Below are 16,756 nucleotides of genomic sequence, written 5' to 3'. Positions count from 1 at the left end.
GTCTTCCTTTTCCTCTTCCGCGCAGTTGAGAGTTGCCAAGGAGACAAGAGCCCTCCGGGCGGGTCAGCCGCCTCGAAAAGAGCCCGTACGGCTTATACCAGCGCACAACTGGTGGAACTGGAGAAGGAGTTCCACTTCAACCGTTACCTCTGCAGACCCCGCAGGGTCGAGATGGCTAACCTGCTCAACCTCACGGAGCGGCAGATTAAGATCTGGTTCCAGAACCGCAGGATGAAGTACAAAAAGGATCAGAAAGGGTGCGGCATGATGCCCTCTCCCGGGGGACAGTCCCCTCGGAGCCCCCTCGGTCCATCTCCCAGTAGTGGGGGTGGAGGATACCTAACCTCTATGCATTCTCTGGTTAACAGTGTCCCCTATGAGTCCCAGTCGCCAACGTCTTACAATAAGCCCCCTCATAATGCATACGGTATGTCCACGTCATATCCTCCTCCCTTGAACAGCTCCCTAAACAACTGCCCGCCCTCTCAGAAGAGGTATTCCGGGACTGGCGGCTCGCCCACGCCCGAGTATGACGCGCATCCTCTCCAAGGCAATGGGGGCTATGGGGCGCAGTTGCAGCAGGGCAGCCCTGTGTATGTTAGCGGAGGCTACATCGATTCGATGCCCAACAACGGGTCCTCCATTTTCGGCCTGACCCATCTCTCGCAGCCGCCGTCCACACACATGGACTACAATGGAGCAATCACTATGGGCAATAGTCACCATCACGGACTGTGTGATCCGAACCCGACGTACACAGACCTTACGCCGCACTACTCTCAGGGAAGAATTCAGGAAGCGCCCAAACTTACGCATCTGTAGCCGGGATGCACCCCGGATCACTCCGCCCCATTGTCCTATACTACCATCGCTTTGTTCCTTCTCTTCTTCAGTAGCTTCTTCCACCTTTTCTTTGTTTTACGTTTTGTTTTTTAAATAGTTGAATGTGTGAAGTAGGATAGGAAAGTCATCACTTTGCTTAAAATATGATGTCTATTTGCTATGGTGTCATTGTTCCACGCAGACATATTATCTGATATGACAAGCGCGGGGGCACAAATGCATAGACCTATTTAATCTGTAAATTGTTTCTAAAAACAAAAATCAAACAGGGTATATGAACAAATATTATGGTATTCTTTTTGATGTGAATTTTTGTTATTTATCCACAGTTGAATATATGTTTTTGTGTTATTGTTTTGCATTTTGTTGCACTTGTGGAAGGATCTTTATAGGAATCATGTGCAGGGTTTTTTGAGACAAACACACACACACAAATGAAGGTCTGGAAGCTCCAGCCTATGACCTACCCAAATTGTGTTCTGTTGGACTTTCAACATGTTATTTATTTTTGTTCTGACGTAATATGGAGTTTTTTAGTATTATTTAACCACCCTGTGCTCTTTGTATGTGGGGAGAAGGTTATTGGAAACAGACCTCTAGTTCTACCCCTTACCTGACGGCAGACAGACGACGGACAGACCACAGACAGACAACTCTCAGCAGCACATAATATGTTGGTGTTATTTTTCTTCGAGGACGTATTTGATTTCTCTACGAATGTAAATCACGCAATCATGCAATAAGGTTGGAAGGAAGGACAGAATTTTTTTTTTATTGCAAAAAAAAAATATTTAAGATATTACCAAGTTTCTGTTTCAATGTTATACATTCCATCCTGCTGCAGTTCGGATAAATAAAGAAATGATTTTCAATATAAATGTATCTTTCAACCTTCATTTCAAGGGGATTTGAACGTAGAACACAATGGCACAAACTACAATAAGGAAGGAATAATAATAATAGTAATAATAAACACATTAAAATATCCCATAAATAGCCTAATTTGTGAGGTAGAAAAAAACTGGTAGGACTTTAGAGGGTAGGCTATTTCATAAAAACAACAGTATCCCCATTATCTCATAATCTGTAATACCATTAATAAACTATAACATCATATTTAATTTGTAGTTATAATAAATCACGAAAACATTGTAGGCCTCTTGTTTTGTCTCCTCTAGCGCGTGGGCAACTCAGAAGCTCTTGTGGTGGCCTTGTTCCGCTCTTCCTCCGCATGGGCGCATCCATAATAACTAAAGTTTCACGAGGATCTTCTGCAGTATCTGTTAGGATAAAATAGGTTAAATGAGAACCGTTAGTGGGAAAGTTTGCTGATTGGCCTATATTCAATCACCACATTTTAAGTGGAACTGTTTCAAATGTATTATGGCGCTATAGGATGCATAAAATGGCCTGTTAAACTCATAATTATAGTTATTTACAAATGTAAATGATGTAGATGAGACTTAATGAAGGGGGTGTAGTACAGGACATATGAATATTTGATTTATATGCTATCTGATGCAGCTAAATAGGCCTATGTGGGCCGCGGGATTCGCTGCTCACAATAATAATTATACAGGTTTAGAAGAAGCAAAAAGTATTCAACATAATCTCAGCTGTTAATATTGTGCAATCACGTAAAATAAGTATGAGAATTATAGCTTGTGTATGTCTCTCTGAAGACTAGCTTTAGGGAGTGTGTACTTCAGGTTCCTTTGTTGTGGCACGCCCAAATTGAATTCACACATGTCTGAAAAAGAAAGCTGTCGTACATATAGAATAACACGTATTTTCTATTGAATTCATTTGACTACATTCAAGTTTAGATTTTCAAACATAATTCAATGAGCATATTGATTAATTATATAAAGCAGGTCAATACAGACCAATAATGCAGAACACGATGCAACATTCAGTACCATGCACGGTGCACTATTTCCCTAACAAAAATCGAAGACACGTACTTTACTAGTAAATTGATAGTTTCCCCTCAAATGCATTTCAGGATTATTGAAAAGTTTTACAAAAGCTGTACTCGAATTTATTTCCTTTAGAACGATGACAAAATGACTGATATTATAGGGCAAGAGCTCCTGACATATGGTTAGCAGGGGAACCTAGAACAATTGGTCTGTCAGCATAGACTGAGCAGCTCTGGATCCCAAACACACACACACACACACACACACACACACACACACACACACACACACACACACACACACACACACACACACACACACACACACACACACACACACACACACACACACACACACACACACACACACAGCATTGATTTGACTCATATGTAGGAGATTTTAACGCACCATAAATAACTTTTTGTTTTGAAAAAAATGAATTGTTGTTCATTGTATTTCCATCCGTGGGAAAGGGGTCCTAAATCATTCCCTCAGAATAACCCTGTAAAAAATGTGTGTAGGTCGGAGTAGGGTTCACAGAAAGCCGCCACCCACTCCTTGCCTTGCAGACAAAGCCTATGCGTAATTCCCAAAAGCCATCCTTCTCCTCCTCAGCAGCCCCGTCCTTTGCGTACTCTTCTCACCTCCAACAAACCCAAATGTTTGCTCCAACGAAAATATGGACTTTTGTAAACAAGCACAAATAAATTCCAGAAAGAAAAATGCAATGGGGATGTTGGTTTAGCCTACTCACCGTTACGCGCATTATCGCCCATCTGCTACATTTTCCTTGTATTTTTAATGTCTTAAAACACCCTTTAAGCGACAGAAAAGCTGTGATTGCAAACAGAAACGTGTTCTAATCTGAGTGGCCAGTGTTTCTCCCCGCTTCCTGGCTGCATTTGATCCAGGGGAGAGTTAGAAGCCTTAAATGTGTTCTGAGGGCACGGAGCTGTCAGACCTTTTAGCAAGTAAGATTGATCGCGCGCAGGCTTCCAGGATTCTTTGTTTGGTATATAAGCAATAAACTGAGCGAGGCCTACCACTTATTTTTCTCCTCTCTCCAACTCACTATTCCAGTTTCTTTCTAAAGAAAACACATAGCTACTTGCTGGCTGTATGACAAAAAACATCCCAAATGTGTCTTTCACAGATTGTACTGGACGTGCAAATGACCAAACACTGTGGGAGCTGCTCAGTCAATACACATGTCCTTCTACAGAATCTCCCTGCAATGTATTCGTTAAAATGACATATTCCCATGGCAGGTTTGGTTTATACTGTGCAATAAAACAAAGGGGTATTAAAAATGTGTGAGAAAAAAGGATCCAATTTAAAGAGGATCCTTTTCTCCATTCTTGCACTTGTCCACCCAACACCCACCACCCACCCCCCACCCCCCACCCCCACCCCTCACCACCCACCACCCACCACACCTGGCCTCAGACGCCTTCTAAACCTCCCATATCCGGCGAAAACCCGCAAGAGAAGCAGCATAAAGACCAGACCAGATTATTTTTTATAATATCGGTCAACCTTACTTTAGTGAACCCTGGAGTAATATGCAGAGTGGTGTAAATGCTGTCTTTTATAGAGGTAGAGAACGAGTAACGGTTCCCAAAGCATTGTGGACTAAAGTGAAGCAGAACATGATTGGTATGCAGATGCACAATTTGCTGAATTTGACATTTGAAATATATATTTTGCATTAGGTTCGTATCATTGTATAAAATCCGATTGCTAATACATACACCACTTGTATAGCGTGTGTGTGCGCCCGCGCGCGTGTGCGTATAGGCTATTTGGGTATTTGGGTGTGTGCGCGCGCGTGCGTATAGGCTATTTGGGTATTTGGGTGTTATGCACAATATTTCAGTTCTTCATGTGTAATGAATGTATTGCACACAAGTGGGTGACAGTAACATGTCATCGTAGTGAGCATTAGCCACAATAAGTATGACTCTAAGTTCCCAGTTGTGTGTATCAATGTATGAGCCTTGCCTATAGCCCATAGATGCTTGTATTGAACAGAACGTCTATGAACACAGTCTATATGGTTAGCTCTACCGCTTTGTATTGAACAGAACGTCTATGAACACAGTCTATATGGTTAGCTCTACCGCTTTGTATTGAACAGAACGTCTATGAACACAGTCTATATGGTTAGCTCTACCGCTTTGTATTGAACAGAACGTCTATGAACACAGTCTATATGGTTAGCTCTACCGCTTTGTATTGAACAGAACGTCTATGAACACAGTCTATATGGTTAGCTCTACCGCTTTGTATTGAACAGAACGTCTATGAACACAGTCTATATGGTTAGCTCTACCGCTTTGTATTGAACAGAACGTCTATGAACACAGTCTATATGGTTAGCTCTACCGCTTTGTATTGAACAGAACGTCTATGAACACAGTCTATATGGTTAGCTCTACCGCTTTGTATTGAACAGAACGTCTATGAACACAGTCTATATGGTTAGCTCTACCGCTTTGTATTGAACAGAACGTCTATGAACACAGTCTATATGGTTAGCTCTACCGCTTTGTATTGAACAGAACGTCTATGAACACAGTCTATATGGTTAGCTCTACCACTTTGTATTGAACAGAACGTCTATGAACACAGTCTATATGGTTAGCTCTACCGCTTTGTATTGAACAGAACGTCTATGAACACAGTCTATATGGTTAGCTCTACCGCTTTGTATTGAACAGAACGTCTATGAACACAGTCTATATGGTTTGCTCTACCGCTTTGTATTGAACAGAACGTCTATGAACACAGTCTATATGGTTTGCTCTACCGCTTTGTATTGAACAGAACGTCTATGAACACAGTCTATATGGTTAGCTCTACCGCTTTGTATTGAACAGAACGTCTATGAACACAGTCTATATGGTTAGCTCTACCGCTTTGTATTGAACAGAACGTCCAGCTCTACCGCTTTGGAACACATTGGATTGTTGGGTCTTGTTTCTGTCAGGAGCCCTCAGTATTAGTTTTTGCGGTGTGTTTTCCCTGACGGAACTCTACATGAATGGCTAAATTTGCTCATGACCGCAGGCATAGCATGTAGCTAGCTATTGGCGTGATTTGCGTGGCGCGGGGCGTTCTCTATTGACATACTCAACACCAGAAAAGAAGAGTGCACGAGCAAGTGTAGCTACTTCCATGTCACAGCGCGCAGGCGGCCATTCTAAAAACACATTTATAGCTTAGTGGAGTTGACTGGGGGGGTTAAGGGACGAGACAAAGGTGTAAATAAAAACAGCCTTCCCCGCATAGACGAGGCGTTCTTTACCAGAGTTTTTAGATCAATCAAGCAGACAGTGGCTTCTTTTGATTAAACCCCAAATTGTCATTGGGCAGAAGTAATCATGTGACAGGCAGTTCGTTCCAATTTCCACCTTGTCTCCATGAATTCAATAGTTTAATAGCAGCTCGTTCACCATACGGCCGTAATCAGTGAATTTGAAAAAAGTATATCTTTCTCATTGAGCCGCGACAAATAAAAATACACGCAGCAAACTTTCCCCGGCTCGCAGTGACCGGAGATGAATTACGAATTCGAGCGAGAGAGCGGTTTTATCAATAGTCAGCCGTCGCTTGCTGAGTGCCTGACATCTTTCCCCCCTGTCGGTGATTCATTTCAAAGTTCATCAATCAAGAGTTCGACGCTTTCACGCTCGACACTGATTCCTCCTCCTTTTGAGCAGACCATTCCCAGCCTCAACCCGGGAAGCCACCCGAGGCACAGCCGGCCCAGACTCAGTCCGGATGGATGCTGCCCGCTGCCCACCGCCTCCCTACCCCCGGAATACCCCTGGATGCGGGAGAAGAAAGCCTCCAAGAAGAATCACCTGCCGACTTCCACGGCGACAGCCATAACGACTGGACCTGTATGCTTCTCCCCGAAAGGTGGGTGGTTTTTATGGGGCAATTTAAAGTGTCGAGATTTTTATGCAGAATGCACGTTCTAAGCACCTGAAGGAGTGGTAATAGGCTAGTCATTACCAAGTTGCATATTCGACATTAATTTCCTGTTCACAATTACGCATTGGGATCAACATATTTTTTACTCTACTTCTCTTAAAAGTTTGGGAAAATGTAAGTAATTTAAAATCATGTATTTGATTTCCACGCTGTCCTTCCTCGCCGAGCAGTGCCAGAGTTCTGATGTGTGACAGTAATGAAGAGTGATGGACTAGTGTTGCGGTGCGGGGCAGCTGGGGCATTCATTAGTATATCAGTTAGCCTACACCGGCCTGGACTACACTACCGCTTTCTCTCTCTGCTGTATTTTGAGGGGAAAATAGGTACATATGGTGCACTATAGGACTTAGTGTAATAGTGTGCATTTATTTATCAATATCCATATTGCAATAATATTTGTGGGTAAAGGGATGCATTGGGTGCTGCTCTGAATGAGCGGCCATTTTGCTGAAGTGGCCACTGTGTGGAATAGGCTACTTACTCTCTGGTGGTTTGTGTCTATTCGGGCGTAATATGTGCATTATCAAGTAATTGTTGCTCATGTTGAAATGCTTCTTAATCTTATGGTTTATGTGCTGATGTTTCAGGCTCCCCTGAGATTCTAGAAAGTGGAGGAGGAGGGGGAGGGGGCTCCCGGCGGTTGAGGACTGCATACACCAACACACAGCTCCTGGAACTGGAGAAGGAGTTCCACTTCAACAAGTATCTGTGCCGACCGAGAAGGGTGGAGATAGCCGCCCTGCTGGACCTCACCGAGCGGCAGGTCAAAGTGTGGTTCCAGAACCGCCGGATGAAGCACAAGAGGCAGACCCAATGCAAGGAGAACCACAATGGCGAAGGGAACGGACTGAGCGCCGGGGAAGGAATCCAGAGCAACGACGAGGAGGATGATGGCTCGCTGTTTGAGCAGAGCCTCAATACAGTGACCGGGGCCCTAATGGAAAGAGAGGCCTGCTCCTTTCAGCATAACTCGCTGAGCTCTTCCCAGCAGCTCCAGAATGTTGGTCCGCACAATGGCGAGGCCCAAAGTTATACAGTTTCGCCACTGAGCAGCAATGACAAAAATCTGAAACATTTTCTCAACCCGTCACCCACTGTTCCAGGCTGCGTGCCAACAATAGGCTCTGCAACTGGCCCGGACAATGGCGGTAGTCCCGCGGCCCTGGACGTCTCAATACACGACTTCCAAGTATTCTCCTCGGATTCTTGCCTTCACCTCTCCGATGCCGCTTCGCCCAGTTTGTCAGAATCCCTGGACAGCCCCGTGGACAATCTGGACATATCTACGGACAGCTTCTACTTTTTCTCGGAGTCACTAACTACAATCGACTTGCAACATCTGAGCTATTGAAATCAATCAAAAATAGAACAAGACTTTCAAACCGGAACATTTAAAGAATTCAAACTCTGGTTTAACTATGAATGTAATTTTGGTGGTTGTTTTAGGCCTATATGATCGGCACATTTTATTTTTATTGATTCATTGATTAGTCGATTAATTCAAGGTAAGAGTCTGGACAAATATACAGTGGTGGCTTGTAATTACAATAACAAATTGATTTCTCAAGATGCAATTTGTGTAAAGGTGCACAATAATATGAATTCTGGTAATTTTATTTTTGTATAGCTTACAATTCCAAGACTATTTTTGTTAGAAATAAATCTGACTTACCATGAGGAAATTGCAAGATTGTGTACAGTTATTATTATCCAACCCGTTTTATGAAGTGTAAAGTGTAATTTGGATCAAATATATATTTGTCCAAAAAATAGAAAGGAGGAATAACCAATCGATTAAATGTTAATTAGTTCATCCTGAATACAAATTTACTATCCTTAATTTGCAAGTCAAAATAGTCTGATGAAAGCAGGCCAATATAGCCTGATCTCTGAATATGAACTCTATAGTAATTCTAATAAATGCCTGGTTTATATTATATTGTAAGCATAACATTTCCTGGGATAAAAAATAACAAACACAAATCAACATCGATGAGGCACCAGTTTAGAGCCATTGAGATTGTATTCTGTTTATGTTCATTTCAAATTAGCACATTTAAAATTATTTTCACAGATTTAAATAGCGGTGGAATTCGAGAATTAAGTTTATATTAGTTAAATTTTTTTTTGAATAAAAACATAATCTTACAATTTTGAATCAGAAACTATTTAGAAAACTTTTCTGGTCCAATTTCATGTAACTCAGAGGCGATTATACAACAAACTCCATAAGCTTACCTACTACAGTATATTTTGAATAAATGTAATACTTTACTTGCTCTGGTTGTAAAGTTAGTAGAATTGTAAACATGGTAGGCTAGCAATAGCATGGCTCCCTGTAGTGCGAGCTCCCAGTGCTGGGTGCATGGGGAGGCAAATGCTCGAGCCATGTTTTCCGAGCTCATAAATCAAACCCCGTCATTAATAAGAATGGCATCAAAGAGACCAATTGTGATGTATAACGCACAAATAAAATGTTTTTGGATGGGATTCGCAATTCGAAGCCAAAAACGCGGAAGCTTTGTAGGCTTTTGGTAATAATTCATTTTTATAGCTGTTCAAATACAGCGAGCGGGCTCTCCAAGCGTGCAGGGAAGCGGGCAGCAGAAGCATGTCACCCCTCGTGCTATAAGTAGCCTATTTCAAAACAGGCTGCTGCAGGCCTATACATTAGTATTCATTTTAAACTTTTTATATTTTCTGAAAATAGCTCTAATGCATTTAATGATTGGGGAACAGTGTAGGCCTATGCCAAGAAATTCATTTGGTTAAATTTAGATTTTCATAAGAATAATCTATTAGGGTAAAATGGCTTTCGGCTATAAATGTGTTATGTTCTTGCAGAAATATATTTATCCACAGTCCTGGAGAAATGTGTGTATTGACCATTTCACTGTGGAAGTTGTATGAAATTTGAGTAGAATGATTACATTCCTACATCACTCAACATGCTTATGCTTGCGGGCATACTAACCACCGGTTGCTACATAGCATGGATCGATCATAAAACGTATCATTGCAAAGTTAAGTGCATAGCCTTATTACATTTAACTGGAGTGACGTTTAGCCAATATTTAACTTCCTAAAAACAAACTGGCAGTGGGCGTGTGTTAGGCTATGCACATATGCGAAGAGGAAAGCTGCTATATAAGCCTAGGCTATACAACTCTGGTCCAACGTGGGCTTTCCTTTCCAAAGGCTGGTAACGAAATCATTCCGAAACAATGCGCCTTTCTCTCCCCATTCCATGTTCGCACAAAGCGTATTCTGGAACGTCCATGGCCTGGGGAAGAGATTCAATGCTGCGCCCACGCACTGTGTGCACCTTTGTAGAGAGAGAGAGATGATGAAGGGAGAAAATGGAAGAGTAAGGAAGGAGTGTGATACTTTTTTGCATTTCTTAGAATTAAGAGTCTTGTAGTGTCAGTCCGTTTTTATGCTAAATGTAAGATAGGCCCTATCAGCGTTCATACGGGTTGTGCTCTAGAAGCTCAATGTGAGCTAATCTACTACCGCGGGGGAGAAATACTGCTGAGAAGGAAAAGAGGCTGTTGTATGACCGACACTAGGCCATACAGTCCTCTCATCATCCAGTAGGGGCGCAAACCCCTCTCCCCCTCTTCTCACTCTACCTTCGTCCTCTCTCTGTCCTTGTTAAAGTGTGAGTGTGATATATGCCCTTCTGATATGTGTCTATCTGTGTGCGATAACAATGATCATACAGTTCAGCTTGCAACTGATTTTGAAACATCATGTCACATGTCTTTGTGACGTTATATAAAAACATACTTTGTGATTATGATGAAGCCTATATGACTTGGGCTTTGTGTGTGTGTGTGTGTGTGTGTGTGTGTGTGTGTGTGTGTGTGTGTGTGTGTGTGTGTGTGTGTGTGTGTGTGTGTGTGTGTGTGTGTGTGTGTGTGAGTGAGAGAGAGAGAGAGATATGCTATGTGCCCACTGCCCACAAAATTAGGTGGAAACTGAGCTGCACATCCTAACCTCGTGTCAAATGTATGACCATAATTCCCTCAGATTACACAGACCCACAAAGAATTTGAAAACAAATCTAATTTGGATAAACTCCCATATATACTAGGTAAAATGTGTGTATGTGCCATCAAAGTGTGCCATCACAGCAGAAATATGTGTGACCTGTTGCCACAAGCAAAGAGCAACCATTGAAGAACAAACCCCTACTTGAATAACTATTTGTACATTGTTACAACACTGTCCATAGCCAGTAATATAACCTTTGACATGTCTCTATTCTTTTGAATCTTTGGTGAGTGTAATGTTTACTATTCATTTCTGATGGTTTGTTTCACTTCTGTTTGTCATCTATTCCACTTGCTTTGGCTATGTAAACATGTTTCCCATGCCAATAAATCTGTTTGTATTCAATTGAGAGAGCTTAGCACCAGGACTGGGAGTACCTGTACCCCTATATTTGACCCTTTCTCTGCAACAGTATATTTCATCACCATTCATTTCTCAAACGGTCTCATAACAGGATAATCAAGCAGCAGTTTCTCCTCAGGCTGTAGGAGCCTTACAACACAGACCTCACAATATTAAATCAGCTGATCACTTGATCATGAGAGGAACCTACAAGGTAGACGGGCCTTTGGAGCAACACTATTAAAACTGTGTCACTATGATTCTTGGTGATGGGTCAACTCTGTGGTCTTCAAATATCATCGTGGGGCTCAGCTAGCCTGCCTCAAAGAAATCTAAACCCTACAATGCCTCTGTCCCTCTATCAACACAGAGATGAGGTCAAACGACGGAGAAGTCCTTGATACATAAGTGATATATACAGACCCCAATCTAGTGAAATAACATAATGCACGTTGAATCCTGTTGAATAGGCCCACGGGTATGTTAAGTTGCAGTTGAGAGGGACTCATGTCTCCATGCCAATCAGCTGATGATATTAACACATAGTCTCTTATCTCTCTCTCTCTCTCTCTCTCTCTCTCTCTCTCTCTCTCTCTCTCTCTCTCTCTCTCTCTCTCTCTCTCTCTCTCTCTCTCTCTCTCTCAAAATACATTCAGTTATGTTTCCATATCCCCCTGTTCATCTTGAAATGCCACCTTACCTCGTGCATACTGAAGAAACAGAGTAGGTCATTTTCCTGGAGGGTCTGGGATAGCCTATAACTATTCTCCAGACAGTCATCCGAGATGGGCAGGCTATAGAGTGGATGCCGTATTTGCTGTTCCCCGCTCTACATGCGACCTGAGCGCTGTCTGCCGTGTCTGCCTCCGGGCTCATTGTTTGCTCGGCCAATACATTAGTGCCGAAGCACGTCACCTTGATCGACGAGCGCTTGGAATTTAAATACCCACTCAGACACCAATCTGTCACAGCTAAGGGGACAGGGCCAAGCAGCTCACTGGCTGACCCGGTCCACGTGACCACCCACCGTTTCATTGATATCGCCCTGTGTTGCCCCCTCCCTTATCTGATAAGGCAGGGAACCGGTAAGGTGGCACGGTCACCCAGGGTGAGACAAGGAGAGATTCATCAGAAGACCGGGCCTTTTGTGGACGGTCTCAGTCCCGCTGAGACAATGCTACAATGAGCAGCTTCTTAGATTACTCTGTGATGAGCGGCGACGGCGGGTCCTGCTCAGTCAGGGCTTTCCACTCAGACCACGGAATTACTACATTCCAGTCCTGCGCAGTCACCGTGAACAACTGTGGGGCGGATGAGCGCTTCATGCCCAATAGGTCTTCCCCGGATGGCATCCCTCACCAAACGGGGTCCTACCAGACTCCTACTGGCTCTCTGGGTTTAGCCTATGGGGCCCATCCTGCCTGCGGCTCTGGCTATGGACCCCAGGGCTTCTGTGCCACCTACAACCATTACGCACTGAACCAGGAAGTGGAGTCGGCCACGGGTTTCCCCCAGTGCGCCCCATTAATGTACTCCGGCAACATTTCCTCGTCCATGGTACCGCAGCATCGCCAAGGTTACGGGGGAGCGCCCCTGGGTCAGCTCCAGTACGCTCACGCCACCTATGGTGGCGGGCACGAGCAGGCGAACCTGCCTCCTTTCTCTGGGTGCTCAAACCCGCTGTCACCCCTGCACGCGGCCCACCTTGACTCGTGCTGCTCGCCCCTGTCCTCCGAGAGCGCCTCCAACGCACAGACCTTCGATTGGATGAAAGTGAAGAGGAACCCGCCCAAGACAGGTGGGTGCCGTACCATGCATAAGTTGACAGATGAATGCACCTCTCATAAACCCAAATGTAGAGTGTGAGTAATAGATCGATTGGCCGCCTGTTATTATTGGAACAGGTGTAGTAAAGACAGATTTTGGAGTAAGTAACCCAAGTGCAGAGTGGAGGATGAAGGTTTGGCCATTGCAGTTTCAAATAGATATGATTTCACAATGACACGCTGACACAACACCACAATGTCATGGCAGCCATTCTGACGCCACATAGATTGTATCCAAATTACGGATGGTGAGTGACATTATGGAACGCTTCTTAGATGCAACAACATGGCATTCAGCTCTATGGTATTCAGCTCTCAAGTTGGCCAAACTCTCCTTTAGGACCTGTTTTGAAGTGTTGGGCCATATATAATTACCAGTTGTAAGCCAGAGTTGTAGGCCTGGTAAGCTATTGGTATGGTGTCTGGTTTGTCTTGGGTGTGATATGTGGAATGCATGGAACATTTTGGGGTGTTGGAGAAAGTGGACATCTAAGCAGGAATCTAATACCCACGCATGCATGACGCGTGAAAAAGGTGATGAACTGTTTGCCTTTCGTAAAATATTGAATACAAAGTAACGAAGCATTCCACTGATGTCATCATAAGTGATTTGAGCATGCATGAAAGGTTGAATGCGTGAAAATTAACATGTCACAAAGTAATTGTGGCAATGTTTACATTGTTGTGCATTTGAACATATACATTTGAACTACTTTTAGTTATGTTAACTTCTGGCGATCAAAAAGGTGGACTTAAACCATTGTGCGTAAAAATGACAGTACCTTTCCAAACATGTGTGCATGGCACACGATTTCTAAGGATCATAGGTTGGGAGAAATGTGTCAGTTCTCCAACTTCCTTGGCCTTTATTTAGTCCTGACCTCCAGGTAGCCCTCATGTTCTCCCTTCATTCCTCTACAGGCAGATCAGGGGAGTATGGCTATGGGGGGCAGTCCAACACCGTCCGGACCAACTTCACCACCAAACAACTCACCGAGCTTGAGAAGGAGTTCCACTTCAACAAGTATTTGACCCGCGCGCGGCGCGTGGAGATCGCGGCAGCGCTTCAGCTGAACGAGACTCAGGTCAAAATCTGGTTCCAGAACCGCCGGATGAAACAAAAGAAGCGCGAGAAGGAATGCCTGCTGCCCACCAATGCCGCAGTGTCAGACCCGAGGGATAGCTGCCCTGAAAAAGCAGCCGGATCTGAGAAGTCCCTCTCCGCCCCTTCCACCCCATCTCCAGCCTCTTCAACAGTGTCCTCTGGGGTTGACCCATACTCCTCCAGCTAAAGAATCCTTGCCGCGTGGCAACGGTCTACATATAGTAAATATAATATACAAGTCCTAATTCGGATAGGTTAAATTAATTTGAACAAGATAAATATAAAAATGTATGCACTACTTGGTGGATTTTGAGACAATGAGATTGGGCTATTGTCCTGGCTACGTGGTTCATCTATGGTGTGTTGTAATTTGTGGTTTAAACAGGGTAACACATCTGACAAGTTCATGGAGTTGTGAGTTCAAATCTGTCAGATTTCTATTCCAATTGTTCGTTCAATTGTTCGTTCATGTGTAGAGTAATCATAGTGCACATTTGACTTTCCCAAGTCAAATGCTGCAGAGTGTACCATTGCTCCACAACGAGCTGGATTTATAACCTACACAAGCTGCACAACGAAACAAATACCTCATGTGTGCCAGATTGATTCATTAGACAGTGCAGCACTACTTTCGCAGACTGTTTGCACTAGGAGTTGTGTTTTACGCACAATCAGCCAGGAGAACTCTTTATGTGTGGAATCACTGCTGGCACATTCTTAGAATACCTCCCGAATCATTTTCAAACCTGTGTTTCCGGCCTGTGTTTGTACTATCCTAGTGTCGCGAGTGTCAATCTGAATGTATTGTGTGAGGTTTGCATGATACGCCAAGCTTTCATGTAGCCTATACTTGATTGGACACTGAGTTTTATCAGTTTGGAGACCGATGATGACGTATGTCTTATAAGGCTTGTCTGTTACTATTTATTCGAGCAGAGCACATGTAAAGGGTTTTTCAGCGCGATGTTTACGGGTCAAAATATGTGTATTAAAGTGCTTTTGCCTCTACGACATTTTCTGGATGTATGTTTATTGTGGCTAAAAGGATGATCATAGGGCTTTTCTCTCGCCATGCATGACCAAGCAGTCAAATTTGGATCTCTTGTCAAAATGGAACAGAGCACATTTCTGTCAAAGGAGACCCGTGGAAAGTGGAAGACATGACCCATATGCCCCTAGATGCTACTACAATAGTGTTATTCTTATATGATAGCATTGCAAGTGTACCTGTATACAGGCCTCTGAGAATGACCCGACTATAGTAATCTACTACAATACAATAGCTTAAGGTTTCTCATGTCCGAAGTCCAACGTCATTATCTCTCCAGCATAGGGCTTTATGTGTTCCAGTTTAAACGTTGTCAGTGCATGCAGCCGTGCGCACTCCCGTCCCATGGGTTAAAGCATTATTGGCATAATAAAGGCATGTTTTTCCACGGAGGGGATGAGAGCGCAGACGTCAGTGGCATTCGCGATGACAACCTTATCGAGCTGCTGGCTTATTGAAGGGACAAGAAAAGGTAATAGATTAAAACATCGAGAGGAGGATATTGACAAGAATGAGCCCCTCTGCTCCTGTCATTTTCGGTGTGTCTGTCCGGCTCCTCAAGGTACCAGAGATGTGTGGCATCTCCCCCTGACGGCATAAGGCTGGGAAAGGACACGTCAGAACGGATGCTCTAGATCCACGGTTGAATATGGGCAGTGACTTGGCTTCGGCAGTACAGAAGGTGCAGGTACAAATATTGCAATGTGCTAGATGACGTGTCAAGTACCAACGGTGTGCGATGGGAGTCATGCGCTTTCGGATCCCCTGTCCACATTGAGAAGGACAAATAGAGGACCGATGTAGATCTATGTCCATTGATCTATTAGATAGATGTAGGCCTATGTCCATTGATCTATTAGATAGGTGTAGGCCTATGTGCATTAATCTATTAGATAGATGTAGGCCTATGTCCATTGATCTATTAGATAGATGTAGGACTATGTCCATTGATCTATTAGATAGATGTCGGCCTATGTCCATTGATCTATTTGATAGATGTAGGCCTATGTCCATTGATCTATTAGATAGATGTAGGCCTATGTCCATTGATCTATTAGATAGATGTAGGCCTATGTCCATTGATCTATTAGATAGATGTAGGCCTATGTCCAATAAATAGAGAGAAATGTCAATATGTTCATGCATTACTTATAAGTGGTCATACGGGAAGATGCGTGTCTGTCATAATGACTGGAGAGTATAAAGTCAGCAATGAAGTCAGGAGCTCCCTCTCTCTCTCTCACACACACACACACACACACACACACACACACACACACACACACACACACACACACACACACACACACACACACACACACACACACACACACACACACACACACACACACACACACACACACACACACACACACACACACACACACACTGTTTCAACAACAAAGGACTACGATAGGACTACTTGTGCTTCATCTCCCATTGGGGATGTTGAATCAAACAATCATACAAACACAGCGGACCTATATATTTTCAAATGTTGACTGGGTTTAGTGTGTATTATTTGGACACACGTGGGCTAGAGCTTACACCTTTATTGTTCCTCATTTCAATAGCTTCCATTGAGGAAAATAAATATATGGATATGATATGAAAA

The 16,756-nt window shown here is 43.5% G+C and overlaps 3 protein-coding genes and 1 long non-coding RNA gene across 10 annotated transcripts in view; 3 read left to right on the top strand and 1 right to left on the bottom strand.

Annotated features, from left to right (window-relative positions):
- The window catches only part of hoxa3a (homeobox A3a), a 35,300-nt gene extending 33,579 nt beyond the window's left edge, over positions 1-1,721 (top strand). For all 7 annotated transcript variants that reach the window (XM_064979709.1, XM_064979712.1, XM_064979710.1 and 4 more), the window contains one exon: positions 26-1,721. In XM_064979709.1, the coding sequence (XP_064835781.1) occupies positions 26-822 (797 nt within the window). In that variant the 3' untranslated portion in view covers positions 823-1,721. The remainder of the gene's footprint in view (positions 1-25) is intronic.
- LOC135549610 (uncharacterized) lies at positions 1,543-3,886 on the bottom strand. Its single transcript, XR_010456989.1, has 2 exons — positions 3,520-3,886; positions 1,543-2,123 (listed from the first exon to the last, which is right to left on the bottom strand). It is a non-coding gene; the product is annotated as an uncharacterized LOC135549610 (long non-coding RNA).
- Positions 3,887-5,784: 1,898 nt separating this feature from the next.
- Positions 5,785-8,446, top strand: LOC135549600 (homeobox protein Hox-A2a-like). Its single transcript, XM_064979716.1, has 2 exons — positions 5,785-6,689; positions 7,352-8,446. Exons 1-2 carry the CDS (start codon positions 6,326-6,328, stop codon positions 8,113-8,115), a joined length of 1,128 nt encoding a protein of 375 aa, XP_064835788.1. The 5' UTR covers positions 5,785-6,325; the 3' UTR covers positions 8,116-8,446.
- A 3,892-nt stretch (positions 8,447-12,338) lies between these two features.
- On the top strand, positions 12,339-14,280 carry hoxa1a (homeobox A1a). The gene is made up of 2 exons (XM_064979724.1): positions 12,339-12,960; positions 13,910-14,280. The coding sequence occupies exons 1-2, from the start codon at positions 12,345-12,347 to the stop codon at positions 14,278-14,280; spliced, it is 987 nt and encodes a 328-aa protein (XP_064835796.1). The 5' UTR covers positions 12,339-12,344.
- Positions 14,281-16,756: the final 2,476 nt, after the last annotated feature.

Source organism: Oncorhynchus masou, chromosome 12 (genome assembly GCF_036934945.1).
Source record: "Oncorhynchus masou masou isolate Uvic2021 chromosome 12, UVic_Omas_1.1, whole genome shotgun sequence".
In the NCBI taxonomy this organism is placed as follows: domain Eukaryota; kingdom Metazoa; phylum Chordata; class Actinopteri; order Salmoniformes; family Salmonidae; genus Oncorhynchus; species Oncorhynchus masou.
The sequence above is the reverse complement of the archived record's forward strand: the minus strand, read 5'-3'. Positions and strand labels throughout refer to the sequence as shown.